Source organism: Rana temporaria, chromosome 1, assembly GCF_905171775.1.
Source record: "Rana temporaria chromosome 1, aRanTem1.1, whole genome shotgun sequence".
Classification (NCBI taxonomy): domain Eukaryota; kingdom Metazoa; phylum Chordata; class Amphibia; order Anura; family Ranidae; genus Rana; species Rana temporaria.
Genome location: NC_053489.1, coordinates 178,384,008 through 178,409,069, shown reverse-complemented (window position 1 = coordinate 178,409,069; position 25,062 = coordinate 178,384,008). Strand labels below are relative to the sequence as shown.

The following is a 25,062-nucleotide window of genomic DNA, read 5'->3' as shown; positions in this document are numbered from 1 at the left end:
CTCGCTGACCAGAAAGGATGTGCCCGTGTGAAAGGGTCCTAAGGCCGGCCATACACAAAGCGATTAGCTTGATTCCCCCCATCAGCACAGACAGTGTTACTGCAGGAATCCCTCTGGCTGGGCCATTGTCTTCTCCCAGCAGGGGGAAGGCATCCCTGCCGGTTTCACTAGTGGCTATAGCAGCCGCTAGTGATAATCGCAAGAGAATTCAGCAGGCTGGTTGTACCCATGTTGATATATCGATCAACTTGATACATTCAGGCTGCCCATTAATGGTCGAATCTTGGCTGGCCTTAAAGCAGTTGTATACCCCAATTTTTTTTTTTTAAACCTGCAAGGCAAAGACATAATGAGCTAGTATAACTAGCATACTAGCTCATTATCAATTACTTACCTTAGATCGAAGCCCCTGCATTGGTCCTCGGACATGTCCTCCACCACCACCATGATACCCGGAGTGACTTCCGGGTATCGCTGCTCCGACGCTGTGATTGGCCGGAGCGGCGATGACCAAATACATTTTATGCTGGTGTGAAGGTGGGTCAGTGGAAAAGGAGGGTGAAGGGTGGAAGAGAGATACCTGCAAATATTTGAAATTATTTTACAGGGTTTTATCTGATGTGATAATTCACTTTCCATCTTGCCAAGAGGAGGTTACTCTGACTGCAACACCAATAAAAATTACATTAAAGAGCTACAGTGAGGAAGATATAGGTAAGAATAAATACCTTACTTTTCTAAGCAATGAAGTATGCAGTAAGTACAGTCTCCCTGAACATGGTCTTTTCAATATGGACTGAAAAGTATGAAGAATATGGCTATAGTATAAACATGTTTCCTTGTCACCATTATTGGTTTGTAGAAACAGATTTTTGGCTAGCTACATGGTAGAGTGGTAGAGATGTTTGTTAATACTTAGTGGAACTCAAGACCTCACAGGGGAGGAGTTACAACATGGAGGCGTAGGATCGAGGGCGTCAGCAAGCTCCATGCTTTCCCCCAGGTGATATGGAGAGCGGAACTCTCCCTAAGCCCATGCTTTAATATTAGGCTTACCTGAAGACCTTTCCCCTAGGGAGCTGTGATCGAAAGTAATGCCTTCACGGCATGTGCAACGGCCGCTGAAGGGTGATACAGTTATGTTCTGTGCTGAATAGCAGTGTCCTGTCGGAAGAGTATTGCTGGGTCCGAGAGACGCTGAAGGTAACTGAGGACCGTCGAGAGCCGTTGGAAGCTTCCGAGAACCGCCGAGAGCCGCCGAAGGTAACTGAGGACCGTCGAGAGCCGTCGGAAGCTTCCGAGAACCGCCTAGAGCCGCCGAAGGACACCGAGAGCGGCCGAGGGCTGGCGGAAGCAGCTGAAAGCTGCCAAAAAGACATCAAGAGTGGCCGAGGGCTGCCGGAAGCCACTGAGGGCATCCGAGAGCCGCTGAAGATTGCCGTTGGCTATTGAGAACCATCGGAGGCTCCGAGGGCTGCCGAGGATCCTGGGGAACAACTTGGGGGCAATCAGGGAGCTTCTGTGAGCCGCTGAGACCGCCCGACGGCCAATGCCTGGAAGGAGGCCATTGCTCTCCTTAGAGTGAAGGGGTGTTAGCAGTAGCTTTCCGGCAGGAACAGTAGTGGAAAAGCTGTAATGCATTCTTCCAAGTGGCGTCCCGTGCAAAGAAGCTAAAGAGAGAGCTGTGAGAGACTATCAAACTGGATGGGTAAGATGAATAATAATCTTACACCCTTTTATGCTTCTATGCTTTCCCTCTATTGCCATGTTAAGCAGCTGTAAAAGTATATCATAAGGACAATCAGTAAATCTGTCTTTTCAAGAGGATATATGTACCCTTTTATATATCAACAAAAGACATAAGGGCCTAGACGGTCCTTGGCTACCAGTTAGAAGTAAGTGCTGCATTTAAAGGTGGAAGAGACTATCAGTAACCCCTAGTATTGGGTTTTTCAAGGGGTATCTTTCGGTTAAAAAAGTCTCTCTGTGTTTTACATTTCTTCCTTCTACCCTCCTTATCTGGATACACTACTGAGAATAAAAAAAAAAAAAAGGCTATATTTCAGTGAAGAAAATTTACAACTGGAAGGACTGTTATATTGGTTCATTATTTTTTGCTTTCATCATTCTTCCACTTGGGTCTCAGTTTCAGTAATTAAGAAGACCTAGCTTATTAGCTCTCCCTGTCCTGGATAGTATATATAGAGGATAGAAGGAATCTAAGGACATATCCTATTAACCCAGAACATACAGGATTTTGGTTACCTAAATATCCTATTTTTTGGGGAAAATGGTGAAGAAGGCTCCCAAAGTTAACCCGGGGGAGGGTACTGGACGTAAGACAATAAAATCTTATCTATATAAGAAACTGGCCCGACACATTCTCACAGCAGCCCGCTGCCTGGTGGCGTTGCACTGGAAGCGTCGGTCTCCCCCTCCCCCTGAAGCCCTATACGCCAGGATTAAAGACGTGGAGATCATGGAGGGGATGACGGCCAGGTTACGGGATCGGCAGGAGGCTCAGGACAAGGTCTGGGAACTGTGGCACCGCCGGGAGGATCCACCCTGAGAAGGTACATGGGCCGAAATGACGACACTCCCTCTCTCTATCACTTTCCCTTTCTTTTCCCCTCTTTTCTTTCCTTTTCTCTTTGAAGACCCCTAGTGTCTCCGGTTGCTTTGATACTTAGAAGTTAAGTCTACTGCTTAGTATAGCCATAACATGTGGTTAGTCCGGAAGGACAATGGCCAGCTTGCACTTCGCCATGTTGGCGGCACTGGTTTTAATAGGCAAGCTGGCATACTTGCAACTGCTAGTCAGAGATAACATGAACGCCCTAGGCTACTGTTACGGTGTTTATTCTTTATGTTCCCACTGCGGGCCTGCGGCTCTATGTGGCTGTATGTTATGTACATTGGAACCATTGACCAATAAAATTGTTATTGATAAAAAAAAATCTTATCTAGTGACTGAAGGTTTAGACCAAACAGTTGAAAGCCCTTTAAAGAAACATGGAGGATCAATCTCACCAGTAAAAAATAAGGGATGTTCTGGAGATGATCAGACTGAGGAGGGGACCCCAGGAAAAAGTAAAAGTAAAACTAAAAAGGCTCAATCTCCAGAAGTAAATAGTCAAAGTAAGGATCAAAAAACGCCTGAGAGACAACAACAATCTAGTCCTCCCCCTGACACTCTACAAGCCCCTCCAACAAAGCAAGATATGACAGCTATGATTGAAATTATATCTTGTTTAGAGTGAACGATTAAAGGTGAAATGGGAGCAACAAGAAGAGATATATAGAGTGTTTTACAGAGGGTAGAAGGAATAGAAGAACAACTAGAAGAACATAAAAATGCAATAGTTGAATTGAGAGAAAGAGCTGATATGGACTGGATAGAGATAAGAAATGCTCGCTATAGGCTTGAGGATCAGGAAAACCGAAGTAGAAGGAAGAACCTATGGGTAAGGGGACTCCCTGAAGAAGTGAAAGATGCAGAATTAGGTGAGATGCTACGAGAGATATTCAATATGGCTCTAAAACGGGAAGTAACTGCAATGATGAATTTTGAAAGGGTACACAGAATACAGAGATCATATAATGCACATAGGGATTTCCCAAGGGATACTATAGTAAGGTTTCAAGACTATGAACAAAAAGAGCAAATATCCCAAAGTACAAGGAACTCAGTACCTATGGAACATAATGGTGTCAAGCTACTTTTATTCTCAGATCTGTCCCCATAGACTCTAGCGCGTAAAAGGGCACTGAAACCAGTAACTAACCATCTTCGGGCAAATGACATTCCCTATAGATGGGGCTTTCCAGCCTGTCTATCAGTAAAAAATCAGGGAGTGTCAGCTTATGTCCGGTTCCCAGAAGATATAAAGGAATTTTGTAATAAACTGAATATCCAATATATACAAGTGGACAACTGGGAAAAGAGACCCCCGGTGTGGAGAAGGTGGAAAGATCATGACTGGAATAGAGCCTAGTTTACTGGGGTTGTTTTTTTTCTTGTTTGGGGGGGGGGGGCGGGAAGATAATGGTTAATTGGGAAGTAGTGTATGCCTTTTTGAAGAGTGGGGATGGGAAGGGACGGGATGGGAAGAGCTTCCCTCCTGGCTGGCATCTCCCGGACTGCCCTCCCCCTTATTATTATAATTTATTATAATTTAATAAGTTGTTGTATTTATTTTTTGGTGGAAATTTTACGCAATGGGCGGGGAAACCACTCCAGGACTCGAGAAAGTAACGCTGAGGTGTGATATAATTCAAAATCGGGAAGACCCGTTCCCCCACTCATAACGGGGGAACATAAGAGTTTATGTTTTAACCTTGGGCGGTTTCCCCTCCAAACAAACCGAATAGCCATTGAACGAAGTGAGCGAAAAAAAGCAGCTGGAAGGGCTATCGGAAGTGCCTGAAATAGATATAGTACCTTGGGGAGGACATCCATTTTCAACACATTCATGCGTCCGAACCACGAGATAGGAAGGTCTATACGCTCCTCCATGATGTGTCTAAGTTTGGTTAATAGAGGGCCATAATTCAACATATAGACCTCTGATGGATGTGCAGGGATAGCGGTTCCTAGGTAGGAGATAGACCTCTCCCGCCATTGGAATGAAAAGTTAGATTTAAGAATATTAAGAGTCGGTTGCAATAAGGATACATTCAGGGCTTCTGTTTTAGATAAATTTAGTTTATAATTGCTAAGTCTGCCAAATCTAGCAAGTTCTTGCAAAATGGATGGGATGCTAATATGTGGCTGAGTAACATAAAGAAGCAGATCGTCTGCGTATAAAGAAAGTTTACAGTGAGAGGATGTAGTTTGTATACCTCTTATGCTGGGGTTTGCTCTAAGTGCCTGGGCCAGGTGTTCTATGACAAGCGCAAAAAGGAGAGGGGATAAGGGGCAGCCTTGCCTGGTACCATTACCTATCGACACCGTTTCTGACTGAACACCATTCACCAAAACTGTAGCAGAAGGGGAAGTATATAGAGACATAATGCGGGAGAGCATCTTCGGTCCCAACCCAATCTGTGTAAGGGTGGCTTGCAAAAATGTCCAACTCACCCGATCAAAAGCCTTCTCTGCGTCACAGGAGAGAAGGCAGGTTGGTATCCGGTGTTTGTGGGCATAAGCAATCAGGTGGAGAGTCTTAGTGGTATTGTCCCAGGCCTCGCGGCCGGGGACAAACCCCACTTGGTCCCCGTGTATAATATTTGGTAAAAATGGCGCTAGACGATCTGAAAGAATTTTTGCAAATAACTTCAGGTCGACATTCAAAAGAGATATCGGTCTGAAGTTAGAACACTGAGAATGGTCCTTACCAGGTTTGGGAATGACCACTATCCGTGCCAATAAGAGAGAGGAAGATAGAGAGGATTGTTCATTGATGGCATTAAAGGCTTTCACTAAAGGGAGGGCCAATTGTGTGCCAAATATCTTATAGAAACGGGGGGTAAAGCCATCCGGGCCAGGGCTTTTGCCATTTTTAAGTTTCTTAATGGCTGAAAGAAAGTCAAGGTCAGTCAGAGGTTTTTCTAATTCGTCAGAGTCATTTATTGCAATAGGTGGAAGAGCAGTTTTGGTGATATAGGTAGACAAGCTGCTCAAATCAGTTGGAGATAAGGGGGTGTGAAGTGGGAGATTATATAGGTCTGAGTAATATTGACAGAATTCCTCTGCAATGGCAGAATTAACCATCACTTTACCCTTACTAGGGGAAGAGATAAAGGGAATATGTTTCCTAGTCTGGCGCGGATTGAATGTATTTGCCAATCGTTTACCACACAAGTCTAGAGCCATGTTTGATTAACGTCCCTCGTAGGACACATTTAAGAGCTTCCCATTTCGTAAGCGGGTTGGTGTCGTCGTGTGTATGATCAGTAATACAATTTGTGATGGTCTGAGTAATGTCAGCAACACAAGACGGATCCGACAATAGATTATCATTAAGCCTCCATGAGGTTCTAGATTTGTGGAAGGGAGGTTTTCCCAAGCACACATGGATGGGTGCATGGTCTGACCACAATGTGAGACCTATCGAGGTACTAGGGGAAAGGTCCAGCAATGACTGGGAAATAAGTATATAATCCAGTCTGCTATAAGATAAATGTGCAGGGGAGAAATATGTGTAATCCCTGGTAGAGGGATGGAGGACTCTCCATACGTCCACCAGGGAAAGGTCAGCAAAAAGAGTACGCAGCCTGGTCGTGGTAGCTAGAGAAAGCGAGGACTTACCAGTTGATGTGTCAAGACGAGGTATTAAAGCAGCATTGAAGTCACCTCCAAGGATCATATTGGTCATGCTAAACTTCCTCAGGCGGGAGAGCATGGTGATGAAAAATTGCAGCTGGTCCTGGTTAGGAGAATACACGTTAATCACAGTATAAATCACTTTATTATAAGACAGTTTTTAAAAAAAAAATCTTCCATCTGTGTCTATATAAGAGTCTAAGACGTCTGGCGTAAACGATGCATGGAAAGAAATGGAGACCCCCTTAGACTTCGATAATGGGTTAGTACTATGAAACCAAATGGGGTATTGCTTATGGAAGAACTTGGGGACTGAGTCAGATCTAAAGTGAGTCTCTTGGAGGAGAAGAATCTGTGTACGAAGCTTATGAAAATGATGCACAATCTGTCTCCTCTTCTCAGGGACATTCAAGCCCCTACAGTTCAGAGAGGATACAGTTAGGTAGGCAGGAGTAGCCATGAAAATGACTCAACAGGGAACAGGTAGTTACTTACCGGAAAGGAGCACGCCAACTCTAGGGAAAGGGAAGGGAGAGGTTGGAAAAAGGGAGAAAGAAAGAAGGGTGGGGCAAGAAGCCCGGAAGAAAGGAGAGAAAAAAACAGAGAATAGTAAAAGAAAAAATAAGGCCACAATGGCCAATCTAACTGTTGCTAGCAACATTTCAGCAATCACCCAATGGGGGCTGAGAATCCTAAGTGGGGTGCCGTGTTCCTCGCACAGGGAGGGAGGCCCGCACACGCCGCAAGAAAAAAAAAAAGGAAAAAACATTGCATACTAACATAAGATAACGATAATTATCACATTTTAAAACCCGGATGAGTCATATGGGGAATTTTTTTTTACAAGAAAATATCTAGTGGGTATCTCACCATCAAAGGATGGCGAGACCCTAACTAGTTCTGACTCCCCATCGCCCCATGGGGTCAAATGGTAAATAGCTGACACACAAGAAAAAGGGTGTTCCGGAAGGGACATGAAAACGAACAATGGGGGAGGGGGGATGGGGAGGGATGGAGAGTGCTAAGGGAAGCCATTCTTGGCCTAAATGGAGATAATGAATGAAACAAGGAGACCATCTAGCCCTGGGCCCGGGGCCAATTCTCCAATGCTCTACCTTAGAATAAAGCTTCATGAAATGACGCACAACAAAGGGAGAAAAAAAAAAAGAAAAAAGCTAAGATTCAAAACGGGGGGTCCCGGTTTAGAGAAAAAAAAAAAATGAAATGGTAGTTATCCAGTCATCCTACAGAGGACTTTGATGTCTCCACTCGGGGATGTCGTGGTTTTTTAACTTGTGTCTTCCAGCCAGAAGGAAGCCGTAGTCCAGGGGGTACATCCCGCAAGGGCCAGTCCATTATGAAGATCTCGGGTAATTCAAGGGTTGCCAAAAACTTGGGGAGATCACCCAAAGTGCGAAAATATGCTGATTTGCCTTTGTGGGAGAAAGAAAATTAGGCAAGCCCAGAGACATCTCTTATTGGAAGAAATCCAGGCCCTACAACAGAAACATAAAGAAATACAGGAAGAGCAAACTTTGATATCACTAACTAGTAAAAGAGAAAAGCTTTGGGATTTAATGGAACGGGAGACTAAATGGGTATTTGATAATATGAATAAGAAATTCTATGCTATGGGGAATAAACCAGGAAAACTCTTAGCAAGGACTATAAAACCAAGAAACACACAGAACTTTATCCCAAAAATGAAAGATAGCAATGGAGACATGAAGCACTCTACCAAAGATATAATTAAAATCTTCCAATAATACTATCAAAATCTATATAAAGTTAATAAAGAACAAGGTCCAACGGAAACTCAGAGTAGGAGAAGGAAAATTAGGCAGTACTTAGATAGAGCTAAAACCCTAGGACTGGTAGAAGAAGTAATCAGTAACCTAGAGAAAGAAATATCAAGAGAGGAAATAAGTCAAACAATTAAAAATATTAAAATGGGAAAGACTCCGGGCCCAGATGGGTACACCTCTCTTTATTATAAGAGATATGGGGAAACACTTATACCGTTCTTCCAGGGATATATGAACTCTATGGGGGGGGGGTGGTAAATCAATGCGTGAGGAAGCACTAGGAGCCCATATAACTCTTATAGGGAAGGAAGATAAAGACCTGTCACTATGCGCCAGCTATAGGCCTATCTCTTTGATCAACGTTGACATAAAGATCTATGCGAACATTTTATCAGAGAGATTAAGACCTTTTATTTCAGGGTTGATCAATAATGATCAGGCAGGGTTTGTCCCAGGGAGGGAAACGAGGGACAATGTTTTAAGGGCGCTATTCCTGGTACAAAAAGCTAAAAAGAGTAAGAAACCAGTGGTCTTTCTGTCATTAGATGTCGAAAAGGCGTTTGACAGGCTGGACTGGGAGTTTATGTTAGCAACATTGAGACATATAGGATTAGGACCAAATATGCTTAGGTGGATAGGTGCATTGTATTCAAAACCTTCGGCCCAGGTACGGGTGAACGGTACTCTATCAGAAAATTTCCCACTTTTTAATGGGACCCGTCAGGGCTGCCCCCTTTCGCCCCTTCTGTTTGTTCTATCTTTAGAGCCATTATTATCAACAATACGAAATAATCAGGAAATAGAGGGGATGAAGGTGGGGGGGAGGGAACACAAGATCTCTGCGTTTGCGGACGACATGATGCTTTATATATCTAATCCTAGACAGACATTACCAAAGATTATAATTGAATATGAAAAATATGGTGAGATCTCAAACTTAAAAATAAATAAGGAAAAAACTGAGATATTGAATATATCTATGAGTCCGGAAGAACGCAGGGATCTTGGGGCCCTCTACCCCTTTACATGGAAACAGAGGGGGATCAAATATTTGGGGATATTCTTGTCTAACGCGGAAAGGTACCTGTATGAAGACAATTACAGTATATCCTTCTATTAAATAAAGTAAAATCAGAGCTTAAGGGGTACCTAATAGATAAAATATCCTGGTGGGGTAGAATAAGTACTATCAAGATGATGATACTACCTAAAGTCCTGTACGTTTTTCAAACACTTCCGATAAAGATTCCAGATATATATTTTAAAATTCTGGGGAAGATAATAAGGAGGTTTATATGGAAGGAAAAAAAAAACTTGAATATCAGCCGAGACCCTGACTAGACCTAGATGTGAGGGAGGGTTATATCTACCAGACTTTAAAAGATATTTTGAGGCAGCAGTATTAAAGAGGATAACTGACTGGTTTCAGGAAGTGGGACAAAGGAAAAAATGGGTAGAAGTAGAGGAAAATGTAAGTAAAAAATATTTGGGAAAGAGAATATGGGTTCCAAAGCAGTGCAGAAGTCTACCCAAGGAGATACCATGAATAACAAAAGAAACCTTTATAATCTGGGACGCAGTATGTAAAAGGAAAAAATGGCCTTATAATAGTCCGTTGTTGCCCCTTACGGGTACAGACTACTTCCCGCCAGGAAAGGGGGGTGGAGTGTACCTGAGATGGACAACTTCGGACACATTAAGACTGAAGGATTTAATAAAGGGTAATAGCTTGTGCTCTTTATCAGAACTACGAGAAAAATATGGATCAATTCCAGGAGATGAATGGAGGTATAGACAGGTCCAACACTTTGCAGGCACACTCCAGGAACCCCTGCGTCACGATATGAAGGAATTAAATCCATAGGAAAAACTTACAGAGCGGGGAGGAACAGGAAGACAGGGGATATCAAATATATATAGAATATTGATACCCAATGGAGAGATGGGTACACCAAAAATTTTGGAAGGGTGGGAACAAGAACTAAATCAAACCAAATCTGTAGAGAGGAAGAGACAAGTATTAGATCTTGTTTATTCTACATCAACAGATGCGAAAGTAAAAGAGATGAATTATAAACTTCTTACCAAATGGTACTATGTTCCAAACGAAACCCCATAGAATCAACAATGAGTTATCATCTTAATCCTGGAGAGAGTGTGGGATGGAGGGAACACATGCCCATATCTGGTGGCAATGCCCCCTGATACAGGCATATTGGGCAGAGATTCTAAAAATGATTAAGAGGATAAGTGGTTGGGAGGTGAAACAAGATCCATGGCATTACCTGTTCCACAATATGGGTATGGGAAGGAAAAAGTATAGAAGGTCTTTGGTCCCTTACCTACTGAATGGAGCCAAAGAACTGTAAGGAAAAGAAAGCTCCATCAATAGGAGAATGGATAAAATAAATAGATAGAATTAGTAGGATGGAGGAATTAATATCAATCCATAATGAAAGTAGGCCAGGATATAACAAGATATGGAGTAAATGTAAATAATTTAGGGAGCTGGAGGTCTAGGTGGATGTGGATGGAGATTTCCCTTTACCCCTCCTTCTTTGTTGTTGTGTTCCCCCCCCCCCCTTCCCTATTTCCCTTATATATTATAGAGTACACCTGACAGGTATTAATTAGAGGGTAACAGGATGTCCCTCTATCTTTTTTTTTTTTTGCACATTCTGGCACCGATAGATAGAGATAGAGAAATCTCTTCTTATATATGAGTATATAGAGGTCTGGAAGAGAAAGCCTCCCCAAGGCTGTACACACTTATTTAGTTAAACCTCTTTGTTTTTTTCTCCTTTTGACACATTATAGAGTTCACTTGATATATGATAGGAATTCTCTGGAGGGCTGTATGTCTCTCTTTTATTTATATATATATATATATATATATATATATATATATATATATATATATATATATATATATATATATATATATATATATATATATATATATATTGTATAGGGTTAGGAGGGGAACCCTCCATAAAGTAACATACACTTACTTAGGGGTTTTTTTTCTCTCCCCCTCACACATTGCAGAGCTCACTTGATAGGTACTTTTTAGAGGGTAATATGATGCCCCTCTATCTTCCTTTATTTTTTGTTCTACACTTTGGCACAGATAAAGAGGTTTTTTTTTTTTTCCTTCACACATTACAGAGCTCACTTGATTGGTATTTTTTAGAGGGCAATATGATGTCCCTCTATCTTTCTTTATTTTTTGTCTTACACATTGGCACTGATAAAGAGAATTTCCCTTTTTTTTTTTCTCTTTTTTTTCTGAGAGGGATAGGGCTCTCTTTCCACGGCATCCGTCATCCAGCTACCTCTTTCCATAGCCCCTATTCCTTTTTCTGGTTTATTATTCCTTGATACTTTGTCTAATCTAGAAAAGAAAAGCTGGAAGGCTCAGGACCGGGGATGATGTGTATGAGACAAGAGGATATGTAACTATAAGAACTGTAATTATTATAAATATGAGTCAGATTTTATGAAGGGGTTATATTGAGACTGTATATGTGTGTTTGTATAATGTCTGTCCTTTAAATAATGTATTTATTTATTTATTTTTTTGTATGTAATGTTGGAAAAAAACAATAAAGAAACCATGTAAAAAAAATATATATTTAGTGGAACTCATCACAACTCATTCAGTCCTGAAAGAGTAATTTGACCTCTTTAGGCTGGGTTCACACTATTGAGAATTGGTTTCCCCACATCCAATTCACATTTCAAGAGACTGTGACTGGCTTCAATGGAGCCAGTTCACACAGCTCAGGGACAGCTGCGGAGCGCATTGCACAGGAATCCTGTGTGTCTTTTGGTCCGTTTCAAGTCCCAATTCAGTAAAAAATTTAGACTAAAATCTGACCTTAAGCCTAGGTTCACACTGCTGCGAATTTAAAATCGCGGTTAAATTTAACCGCGATTTTACCGCGATTTCGCGGCTGCGATTTTGCCGCGATTTCGGCCGAAATTTTATGTAAATCGCGGCCCGAAATCGCAAAAAGTAGTACAGGAACTACTTTTTGAAATCGCAGATGCGGCGTCGCACTGATTAGGACAGTGCCATTGTCGACAATTGCCGCCGATTTGAGATGCGATTTGACATGTCGAATCGCATCTCAAACCGTTCCAAATCGTACCCAGTGTGAACCAGGGCTAAATGGTGAACACACTGAACAGGGATGCACCAGAGCACTGCTGCAAGCTGCTCCACATGGCAGTGTGAACCCAGCTTTAGAGGTAATTTACATAGTAACATACTGTATATTAAAGAGCCTACCACTTTAACTTACATTTTTTATGTGTTTTGGAGCTTTTCTGATGCATTTTTGAAGCGTTAATGAAGCTTGGCAAACGTCCTGTGTTCTGGTACCCCAGCTCTGTCGCTCATTTTCTCTCTCCAGTCACCGCTCGCCTCCCGCTATATTGCTCCCATGCTGTTCTCCACATGTGACATCTGTTAGTTCACTGACTGACTCCATGCACTAAGTTGGGCTTCATGCGTCTCTGTGCTCCACATGTGACATCTGTTAGTTTTTCCTGCTTCAATCACCCAGCTCTGCTGTTCCTTCAGTTTGCTGATACTCCTCTCTCTCCAGTCCCTGCTCACCTTCCTGCTGCACACCAGATGTGATGTCTGCAGCAGACACACCCAGTATATATACTCTGTAAGCAGGACAGCCATCAGACATTTTTGGGCCTCTTACACAGCTTTAGGCCCGGGCCCCCCGAACCTGACCACCAACATTCCCCAGGGCTTGCCCACGCCCATCCCACCAAATCCACACACCAACCACCTCACCTGTACGCACCCAGCCTCCCCTCACACCTGTATATATGTCACCCCCCCACACCTGTATGTATGCCAGCCCTACCCCCCCCCCCACCTGTATATATGGCAGCCCCCCTCAAACCTGTATATATGTCAGCGCCCACGCTCATCTGTATATATGTCAGCCCCACACCTGTATATATGCCAGCTGCCCTCACACCTGTATATATGCCAGCCCCCTCACACCTGTATATATGCCAGCCCCCCCCCCACATTTGTATATATATCAACCCTCCTAGAGACCTGTATATATGTCAGCCCCACACATACACAAATCTGTAAACACACAAGCCTCTGGCCCCTCCCTGTACACAAACTCCCTTTCCTTCACAGCCCCAGAAATTTTCCTATCTAGTCCCAGCTCGTTTTCACAAAGCTGACATGTTGCTGACACAGTGGAGCACAGTACAGGCAGCTCACACGAGGAATGCACATGCACATAGTAGCCAGAGGTGTCAGTAAAGAGCTTAATATCCGAGCTTCAAGACAGAGAGAGCAGCAGCTTACCAGTCATTAGATGTGGGGGCAATATTAGCTTTCTTTTTCCCTCTCTGTTTTCCCCTGGTGATCTGGCCACTAACACATCTTATGTATTAGAGTGCCCCACTCTGGATGAAGGAGCACAAGGACAACAGTAGTATTGACAGTCTGCAAGGGGAGGGGAGTGTAGGATGTACTAATAGATAGTACATCCAACCAGAAATGGCGGTTGCGAGGCAGATCTTCCTAATCTGCCACTTCCTATTCCGCAGTAGTCTTCCTCCTCGCGTTGTCTTCTGGGGAATGGGGCGCGCTGTCTTCTGGAACCTGTGTGTGTTCCAGAAGACAGACGCCCATTCACAAAGTGCCGGGCAACTCGCGCATGCGCAGTAGGAAACGGGCAGTGAAGCCTGTTTCCCTTAGTGAGGATGGCGGCGCCGGGACACGATCCGAAGGACCGATCAGTCTCAGGGGGCCGACAGTGTGGGTGCCCAGGACAGGTAAGTGTCCTTATTAAAAATCAGCAGCTACAGTGTTTGTAGCTGCTGACTTTAAAAAAAAAAATTGCGGCTGGAACACCGCTTCAAGGAATGGAAGGATTTGCCTCCTTAATGACCAGGCCATTTTTTGCGATACGGCACTGTGTCGCTTTAACTGACATTTGCATGGTCGTGCGACGCTGTACCCAAACAAAATTCATGTCCTTTTTTTCCCACAAATAGAGCTTTCTTTTGGTGGTGTTTGATCACCTCTGCGTTGTTGTTTTTTTTTGCGCTATAATCTAAAAAAGGCAATTTAAAAAAATATATATATATTTTTTACTTTTTGCTATAATAAATATCCCCCCAAAAAAACAAAAAAAAATTCTTCATCAGTTTAGGCCAATATGTATTCTACATATTTTTGGTAAAAATAGCCACTGATTACTGTATAAATGGCACTGGGAGGTAAGGGGTTAACACTAGGGGGCGATTAAGGGGTTAAGTGTTCCCTAGGGAGGTGTTTGTAACTGTGGGGGCAGTATAGTAACTGGAGGGGGAGAGAGATCGCTGTTCCTAATCACTAGGAACAGCAGATCTGTCTCTCCTCCCCTGACAGAACGGAGATCTGTCTGTTTACATTGACAGTTCCCCGTTCTGTCTCTCAGAAACTATCGCGGGTGGCCAGAGGACATTGCGGCCGCTGGCCATGTGCATCGGCTCCGGCATCACGCCTCACCCCTTAAAGCTCTTAAAGCGGCCGACGTACAACAATGGCGATTCACCCAGGAGAGCTAACCTGCCGCAGTGCAACTGCGATGGCTGGTCATAAAGTGGTTAAGTCTACAGACTTGGAAAAATCATGTAAATGGATAGTAGACCGTATTTAGAGAGTAGTGGTTAATGATTCAGCTATGACTAAGCATTAGTTGTTAATGCGAAACGCGTCAGATGTTCATCCCACTGTATGCTGTTGTATGCTGTGCATTTTTTCCTTTTTAAAATAAAGAGCACGCATTTTTTCAAAGGACTTTTTGGAGTGCGGCTGTCCATCTATTCTCTTATTTGCTTAATTATACGCATTGCCAGCACCCGTGTGGCTCCTGAGTGGACATTGATTACCTGCCTGTGCTCACCTGGAGCGGCGGTCTCCCTACCTAATGGTTAATGATTCATACTCTGAATGGTCTAAGGTTATCAGTGGTGTACCCCAAGGTTCAGTGTTTTCGGACCCTTACTTTTTAATATCCTTATAAATAATATAGGGTCTGGGATTAAAAGTACCATTTCAGTGTTTGTGGATGACACCAAGCTAAGCGGTGGAATAAAGTCCTTAGAGGATGTCTTCAACTTACAAGCCGACCTCAATGCACTGTTTAATTGGGCAACTGTGTGTAAAAGGTTTAATGTTGATAAATGTAAAGTTATACACTTGAGGGCTAAGAATATGCATGCATCATACATACTAGGGGGAGAACAGCTGGGGGAGTCAATGGTGGACAAGGATCTGGGGGTTCTGGTAGATCATAAGCTTAATAACATCATGTTGGAATACTTCCCTTCCGTGCTTGACTGTAGGCAAGGCACACTTGTCTTTGTACTCCTCACCTGGTTGTCGCCACACACGCTTGACACCATCTGAACCAAATAATTTTATCTTGGTCTCATCAGACCACAGGACATGGTTCCAGTAATCCATGTTCTTAGTCTGCTTGTTTTCAGCAAACTGTTTGTGGGATTTCTTGTGCATCATCTTTGGAAGAGGTTTCATTCTGGGACAACAGCCATGCAGACCAATTTGATGCAGTGTGCAACCAATTTGAATCAGTGAACCTGATTGGCTGAGACGGCCGTCAGTCTTATCCAAGGGACATAGCCAGCCTACGTTCCGAGGATAAGACATCCGGGAGCTGAAGGGCTGTACTTGGAAAGCCTATCAGAGCCAGCGGCTCTGATAGGCACTTCCGCACAGCCTACCAGCTGCCGTTATTCAGATAGCCGGCACCCAATGTCCGGTTATCTTAATAGGCTGGCCACAATAACATACACTCATGCAATGCATGAGTGTATGTTATTTGCGCGGCGCTGCAAAGCCTTAAAGGGCCCGTTTTTTTGTGGTTTTTTTTTAAATGACTACAGGAGGGGGGGGGGGGCTTTGCCCGGGTGCCCCCTATGGACGGGCCGCCACCGCAATGTAGCACAAATAATCAGCACAATAATGCAGCACAAATAATGCAATAATGCAGCACAAATAATCCTCAATGCAGCCTGATTATTGTCATTAATGCCTTTTTTAAACTACAGTATCATCATTTGCAGTCTCACCATCTCCCACACCAGCAGCCTGAATCAGGAAATCACTGAGCCGTCATCTCCTCTGCACTCGGCTCTCACGTTACACACACAGTCCCGCCTCCGCCATCGGCATTGGACCAGCTACTGTGATAGGCAGAAATAACAAATCAGATCATCACAGAGTGGGACTGTGGATATGAATTTAAGGAGTATACAGTGCCACGTCCCGATAACTCAAATTAAAAAAAAAAAGTTTTTTGGGCTGTGCAGCAACGCCCAGACATTTTAAAGGCAAAGACTGATAATAATTGTAATTGTTTATTTTTTGTGTGTTTTTGATTTGTAAAACCTGTGGTGTTATTATTACTTTGTAGAACCGCTTAAAGCTCCTGAAGAAGCGTTTATCTCGCAACATGTCGGGCTAAGCTTCACATGACACATCACCTTCTGCAAACCATAAGGGCTGTTTTACAATTATTAGTAGGAAGTGGTTGCTAATTCTCCACTCTTATTTATTTACTGTATCTCTAGGTCAGTGTTTCTCAACTCCAGTCCTCGGGGCGCACCAACAGGTCTTGTTTTCAGGCTTTCCATTATTGTGCACAGGTGATTTTATCAGTTTCACTGCCTTAGTATTTACCACAGCAGTTTGATCTGAGGGAAATCCTGAAAACATGACCTGTTGGTGCGCCCCGAGGACTGGAGTTGAGAAACACTGCTCTAGGTTATAGGTGTTGTGCTATGCTATTTTTCCAGTTTTCTTAGGCATTCTAAGGAATAGCCTTTTCTTGTTATTTATATATGCTTTTTAATGATTTTTATGTCTTTTCTCCAATAAATATCCAATTTTTAATATATATACGCCTCCAAAGTCCATCATCTGCCATATAGTTTTTTTTAAATTACTGTGATAGGCAGAACACTGGTCCAATGATGGTGGTGGAGGCGGGACTGTGTGTGTAAAGTGAAAGCAGAGGAGCCGAACGGAGAGGAGATGACAGCTCTGAGGTACGCTATCGGCGTATAACACGCACCCCTGCTATGTCCCCGATTTTCAGGGTGAAAAAGTGCGTGTTATACGCCGCTAAATACGGTATTTCCTAAAGACAACCTCTGGATATGACACTGAGCACATACAGGCACTCTTTGGTCGACCATGGCGAGGCCTGTTCTGAGTGGAATCTGTTGCCAGGGCTGGGCTCAGCCCTTCATTCTCTGAGCTGGCCGCTCAACTGTCGGCTAATTACCAGCTCCTATCTCTCCACAGTGACTCACCTGTTGATGATCCTGCTCATCAGTCCTGCCTACTTAAGCCTTCCAGCTCAGTTGCTCTCTGCCTTCGTCTTGGTCAACATCACAGAGACTATCTCCTGCGTTCCTGTTGAAGACCTGCTTGGCTGACACCCCTTCTGGCTCCTGATCCTTCTTGCTGTTCTACTATGTTCTTCTCTGGCTCCATGACATTTGGCTTGGCTGACTATACGATCCGGTTCCTGAGCTCTGGCTATGTTTTGATTACGCTTACTCTGTTTATCTTTTTATTATTATTATTATTAAACAAGTGTGATTTAACTGTACTTCTGTCTCGGTCTGATTCATAGTTTCTTACAGTAGGCGAAGACCATGAATTCAGAAGATGCAGTCAATCCACTTGTTGGTAATATTTTTTTCCAGATTGGATGACCAGGATCACTGCATGGATCAGTTTGCCATGGCATTAGAAACGCTCCTGAGTTGCACGGCTCATCTGGAATCTCCTACTGGTACAACCTTTGTTGCAGGCCATCCCTGCTGCTCCAGTCTCTGTGCAGGCACCCACCTCGAGTAATACCTATAGGAGGCATGTCTGGTTCCGCTCTGCTTCCCCAGTGATTTGGGGGCTATCCAGTTCAATGCAGAAGGTTTCTCAACCAGGTTTTGAGATGCTGCCCCAGGCGTTTCCCACAAACATGAAGCAAAGTAGGTTTTGTGATATCTTTGCTTTCTGAGAGAGCCTTGGCCTGGGCAAACCCTCTATGGGAGATACAAAAACCCATGGTCCTGAGTTATCCATAATTTGTGGCTTCCTTCAAAAGAGTATTTGACGTTCCTGCACGCTCCGCTTCTGCTGCCAAGAGCCTCATATCCATCAAACAGAGTATGAGAACTGTTGCCGATTACGCCATCTAATTCCATGCTCTGGCAGCAGAGGTTGCTTGGAACAATGAGGCTCTCGTGGCTGCTTTTTCTCATGGTCTCTCGGATAACATCAAGGATGAGATAGCAGCCTGAGATATACCCACTGAGCTGGAAAAGTTGATCACATTTGCCATCCTCATTGACTCCAGACTCAGAGAAAGACTGTTTTTAAGGAGCGCTTGCAGAAGACTCTCTGAGCTTTGCCATCCCACCCTTGCCTCCCTCACCTCCCATGCCTCCTGGTACCGAGTCGGTCAGTGAAGGTGAACCCATGCACTTGGGCTTCACGCATCTCTCTGCGGATGAGAGAGCCCTTAGGAGGAGGTAGAGATTGTGCCTTTATTGTGGCAAGGCTGGTAATTTTTTGAAGTCTTGTCCTACCTGTCCAGGGAACGCCCGAACCTTGAGGTCCTGTCACGGACAGACCTTAGGTGGCGTTGTTTCGTCTTCAGTTATCCAGAAGGATAAGCCCCTGGTTTTGTTTACCCTTTCTTGGGCTAAGTCGTTCGTCGAGATACAGGCTCTAATCAACTCTGGGGCTGCAGGCCTGTTCATTGATGCTGCCTCTGTATCGAAGCACTCGATTCTGCTGCGGTTGCGTGACACTCCACTTGCCATTGAGGCTCTTGACGGGAGACCTCTACAGCCTGCCCATGTGACTCATGAGACTGTTCCATTGTCCATGGCTATAGGGGCTCTTCATCATAAAATAATTCAATTCCAAGTTATTTCCTCACCTAAGTTTCCACTGGTTACTGGTTATCCTTGGTTACAGAGGCACAACCCTTCTTTTGATTGGCTCGGTGCTGAGGTTCTGTCCTGGTTGCCACAATTCAATAAGAGATGCTTCCAGAAGGTAATAAAGTGATATGATAGGATGAATGCGCTAAAATTTACTTTTGCTATTATACAGTACACATCGTGTGTATATATGTAAACACTGTGTGGAAACAATAATCAAATCCAATGTAAATCAAAAAAATGTTCCGCAAACATATATAAAGTGCACTGGTACATCAGTGCAAACACTGTGAAGTGAAGAAATACCATGTGAAAAAAGCAGCAAAAAACAAACAATTCACAGTTCCAGCATGTAGACTAGCTCAATGATAGGGAGTTCCTGTGATGTGCTCAGTACTTCACCGTATCTCCTATCCCCAGTTTAGTACTGCCACTTGCTGTTTCGGAAGACTGTGCACTTGTGCATCAGTGCAAACACTGTGAAGTGAGGAAACACCATGTGAAAAAAGCAGCAAAAAACAAACAATTCACAGTTCCAGCCTGTAGACTAGCTCAATGATAGGGAGCTTCTGTGATGTGCTCAGTACTTCACCGTATCTCCTATCCCCAGTTTAGTACTGCCACTTGCTGTTTCGGAAGGCCAACTCATACAAAGAAAGGGGAGAGAAGAAAACACATAGAGATGCTTATAGCGTAGTATGGCCGAGAAACAGAGAATTGTGGACTGAACAAAGAAACCACACTCACGAATCCCCAAGACACAAACAGCCTGTAGATACAGCTCAGTGCGGCGATACTAGTGGGGGAGGAGCCTAAGTGACGCGATCGACGGAACTACATCCGCATGAGGGGATCGCTGCACTGAGCTGTATCTACAGGCTGTTTGTGTCTTGAGGATTCGTGATATGGTTTCTTCGTTCAGTCCACAATTCTCTGTTTCTCGGCCTTACTACACTATAAGCACTCTATGTGTTTTCTTCTCTTCCCTTTATTTTGTATGAGTTGGTCTTCTGAAGCAGCAAGTGGCAGTATTAAACTGGGGATAGGAGATACAGTGAAGTACTGAGCACATCACAGGAGCTCCCTATCATTGAGCTAGTCTACAGGCTGGAACTGTGAATTGTTCGTTTTTTTCTGCTTTTTTCACATGGTGTTTCTTTACTTCACAGTGTTTGCACTGATGCACAAGTGCACTTTATATATGTTTGTGGAACATTTTTTTGATTTACATTGGATTTGATTATTGTTTCAACACATGCCCAGATTCTCAAAGGACTTACGACGGCGTAGCGCCATGTACGCCATCGTAAGTCCGAATGAGAGCCATCGTATCTATGCGCCTGATTCTTAGAATCAGTTACGCATAGATTTGTATTAGATCCGTCCGGCGTAAGTCTCTTACGACGTCGGATCTTAACTGCATATTTACGCTGGCCGCTAGGGGCGTGTACACTGATTTACGCCTAGAAATATGTAAATCAGCTAGATACGCGTATTTACGAACCTACGCCCGGCCGAAGCAGTACAGATACGCCGTTTACGTTAGGCTTTTCCCGGCGTAAAGTTACCCCTGCTATATGAGGCGTACATGCGGCGTACCAATGTTAAGTATGGACGTCGTTCCCACGTCGAATTTTGAAAATTTTACGTCGTTTGCGTAAGTCGTCCGTGAATGGGGCTGGACGTAATTTACGTTCACGTCGAAACCAATACGTCCTTGCGGCGGACTTTCGAGCAATGCACACTGGGATATTCCACGGACGGCGCATGCGCCGTTCGTTCAAAACGTCAATCACGTCAGGTCACATAACATTTACATAAAACATGCCCCCCTGTTCCACATTTGAATTAGGCGGGCTTATGCCGGCCTATTTACGCTACGCCGCCGCAACTTACAGAGCAAGTGCTTTGAGAATACTGCACTTGCCCGTCTAAGTTGCGGAGGCGTAACGTAAATGGGATACGTTACGCCCGCTCAAAGATGCGCCGATCTACGTGAATCTGGGCCACAGTGTTAACATATATACACAAAGAACTGCCTATCTTTAGACAGGCGTAGCGTATCTCAGATACACTACGCCGCCGTAACTTAGAGCAGAGGTTCCTTATACAGAAAGAATTTGCGCTGTAAGTTACGGCGGCGTAGTGTAAATGTGTCGACGTAAGGGCCCAAAGATCAAATGACTAAGATGTGGGCATGTTTTATGTTAATTCATCTTGACCCCACGTAAATGACGTTTTTTTTTAACGGTGCATGCGCCGTCCGTGGGGGTTTCGCATTCTCGAAATCACGTCGCAAATAGTCAATGCTTTCGACGTGAACGTAATTTACGCAAAGCCCTATTCGCGAACGTTTTACGCAAATGACGTAAACAACGGAAAATTCGACGCTGTCCCGACGCCCATACCTGACATTGCGTACACCTCATAGAGGCAGGGGTAACGTTACGCCGAAAAAAGCCTTACGTAAACGACGTAAAAAAATGCACCGGGCGGACGGACGTTTGAGAATCGGCGTATCTAGCTAATTTGCATACTCTGCGCAGAAATCAACGGAAGCGCCACCTAGCGGCCAGTGTAAATATGCACCTAAGATCCAACGGCGTACTAAGACGTACGTCAGTCGGATCTAGCCCACATTCAGGCGTATCTTGTTTTGTGGATACAAAACAAAGATACGACGGCGCATCGTAGAACTTACGCGGCGTATTAATAGATACGACGCCGTAAGTTCTTTGTGGATCTGGCCCAAGATGTGTACTGTATAATAGCAAAAGTTGATTTTAGTGCATTCATCCTATCATATCACTTTTTTACTGGTTTAGCACCTTTTTTATGTATGCAGCTTCATCATTTGGTATTTTTTGTTGTTTTTTCCTTATTTGATCATAGTAGCGCTGTAGTACTTTTATATATACTTCCAGAAGGTAGCCAAGGTCCTGTGCAACTCTTCACTCCCCTCCCTGCTAGAGGAGTACCGCGATTTTAGCGGTGTCTTTGACAAAGGTCAGGCCGGTACTTTGCCTCCATAGCGGTTGTATAATTGCGCAATTGACCTTCAACCTGTTGCAATACCCCCTCGTGGCTGGATTTACCCTTTGTCGGTCTTGGAGGATAAGGCCATGGAGGAATATGTTGCAGACGCACTTTCTCGAGGTTTCATGCACAAATCCTTGTCTTCTGCTGGTGCTGGTTTCTTCTTTGTGAAGAAGAAGAAGAAGAAGAGTGGTGAACTGATTATAGGGGTCTCAATCGTTTCACGATTAAGAATGCCTATCCGATTCCGTTGATTACAGAGTTATTTGACCGCCTCAAGGGAGCAACGGTTTTCACGAAGCTTGATTTGAGAGGGGCATACAATCTCCTCAGGATTAAGGAGGGCGACGAGTGGAAAACTGCATTTAATACCAGAACCTTCGGCCTAGTCTGCGGCGTCTGGCCTCGCAGACTTTTGTCAGGATCGCGGCGAGCTGCGGGCAGGATTTTTTAGGCGAGGCCGCGGCTTCGGCCTAGTCCACGGAGTGCCGGTCCTATGGAAAAAATCGATTTGGTCAAAATCTGAATCGATTTGTCCTCCCAACTCGATTTAAGATTCAAATCGATTTTTTCCCCAGCCCTAATTCTCATATTTTTCAAATACCCGGAGAGCCACCACACAGATGTCTGTCGTGTGCTTCAGAAACTAAGAGTGAACAATCTCTTTTGTAAATTGGAGAAGTGCAAATTCCATTGTGAACAGGTTAAATTCCTGGGTTATGTAATTTCCACTGCTGGTTTTTCTATGGACCCAGAGAAACTTTCAGCAGTCCTACAGTGGCCTACAACCTATACCCAATGGAGAGAGGCCCTGGACCCACCTGTCTATGGATTTCATTGTGGAGTTACCCAACTCCCAGGGCAACATAGTTATCCTTATGGTGGTTGACCAGTTCTCGAAAATGTCTCATGCCTCGTACATACGACCGGTTTTCCCGACGGGAAAACTGCCATGTTTGCTTTTGATCGGGAAACCGGCCATGTGTATGCTCCATTGCAGCTTTTCCGACAGGAAAACTGCGAGCAAAGAAATGAGAAATTGTTCTCCTTTTTACCACCGCAATTCTGTGCAGTTTTTTGCTCGGCAGTTTTCCTATGGGAAACACTGCAGTGGAACATACACACGGCCGATTTTCCCGACCAAAGCTGTCATGGCAGTGACACAGGGAAAAGCAACCAAGCCGGTTCTCCCCTCAGTTTTCTCTTTTGACCGCCGGGAAAACCGATCATGTGTACGAGACATCATTGTATTCCACTTAAGAAGTTGCCCACTTCTAAGGAACTGGCTTCCATTTTTGCTCGGGAGATGTTTCGCTTACATGGGCTACCCAAGGTGATTGTCTCAGACAGGAGTAGTCAGTTTGTGTCCTGGTTCTGGCAAGCTTTTTGTGCACAGTTGTTAATTCAGCTTGCTTTCTCCTCTGTGTATCACCCGCAGTCTAATGGGGCCACAGAACGAGCAAATCAGTCCTTGGAGCAATTCCTACGTTGCTATATTTCTGACAATCATAACAACTGATCAGACCTCTTACCGTGGGCAGAGTTTGCTCCCAATAGTGTCTTGAATTCTGCTTCCCGATTGTCCCTGTTTATGGCGAACTATGGTTTCCAACCGTCCATGTTGCCATGTTTTTTCCACAGAGTATTCCTGCATTAGAGGAGCATCTCCGTGGTCTTCGTTTCACTTGGGCACAAGTCCAGGAGGCTTTGTGACATGCTAACGATAGGTACAGACTCCATGCTGACCAGACGCTTGCCTGTGCCTTCCTACCAGGTTTGGGACAGGGTCTGGCTGTCATATCACAACCTCCAACTTTGGGTTTCTTCTCTGAAGTTTGCAACTTGGTTTATTGGGCATTTCCGTATCCTGCGCAGGATTAACCCAGTGGCTTATGCGTTGGACCTTCCTTCTAGTATGCATATCTCAAATGTGTTTCAGGTCTCCTTATTGAAACCTTTGGTCTGCAACCACTTTACCACCTCAGTGCTACATCCTCACCCTTTTAAAGGTTGAGAACCATGAGGAGTATGAAGTACAGTTCATTGTTGACTCACGTGGGTTCCATGGACACATACAGTACCTAGTGCATTGGAAAGGGTAAGGTCCGCAGGAACGCTTTTGGGTCTCATCCTCAGACGTAAATGCCCCTGTCCTCCTCCGTGATTTCCATAGACGTTTTCCCCTCAAGCTCGGTGGTCCTCCAAGGCAGGACTTAGAAAATTACTTAGAACCCCCAAACATTATATATATATTTTTCTAACATCCTAAACAATAAAATTGCGGTCGTTGCAATACTTTTTGTCCCACCGCGTTTACGCAACGGTCTTACAAGTGCACTTTTTGGGAAAAAAACACTATTTTTATTAAAAAATAATGCCGCGTACACACGATCGTTTTTCATGACGTGTTTTTAATGACCAATTTTTTTAATTGGTCATTAAAAACGATTGTGTGTAGGCTACAGAGCATTTTTCTCGACGTGAAAAATGGGCATTAAAAATTTAGAACATGCTCTAATTTTTCGCGTTGTTGTTGACGTCGTGAAAAACGGTCGTGTGTAGGGTTTAACGACAGGAAAAAAAACGTGCATGCTCAGAAGCAAGTTATGAGATGGGAGCACTCGTTTTGGTAAAAATAGCATTTGTAATGGAGATAGCACATTCATCACGCTGTAACAGACTGAAAAGCACGAAGACTGAAAAACGCTAATCGTCTCTCTCACAAAACTTTTACTAACACAAAATCAGCGAAAAGCAGCCCAAAGGGTGGCGCCATCCGAATGCAACTTCCCCTTTATAGTGACGTTGTACGTGTTGTACATCACCGCGCTTTGCTCGAGCATTTTTTTTTTTACGATCGCGTGTATGTAAGGCAGGCTTGACAAGAATCACATCAAGAACAACGTTGTTTTTGTCCATGACATGGAAAATGCTTAA

The 25,062-nt window shown here is 44.0% G+C and overlaps 1 protein-coding gene across 1 annotated transcript in view; it reads left to right on the top strand.

Moving 5' to 3' along the window:
• RAD9B (RAD9 checkpoint clamp component B) overlaps positions 1 to 25,062 on the top strand; it is an 87,765-nt gene that overhangs the window by 12,548 nt on the left and 50,155 nt on the right. Inside the window, exon 6 of the mRNA XM_040353669.1 lies at positions 608 to 714. Within this exon, the coding sequence (XP_040209603.1) occupies positions 608 to 714 (107 nt within the window). The remainder of the gene's footprint in view (positions 1 to 607; positions 715 to 25,062) is intronic.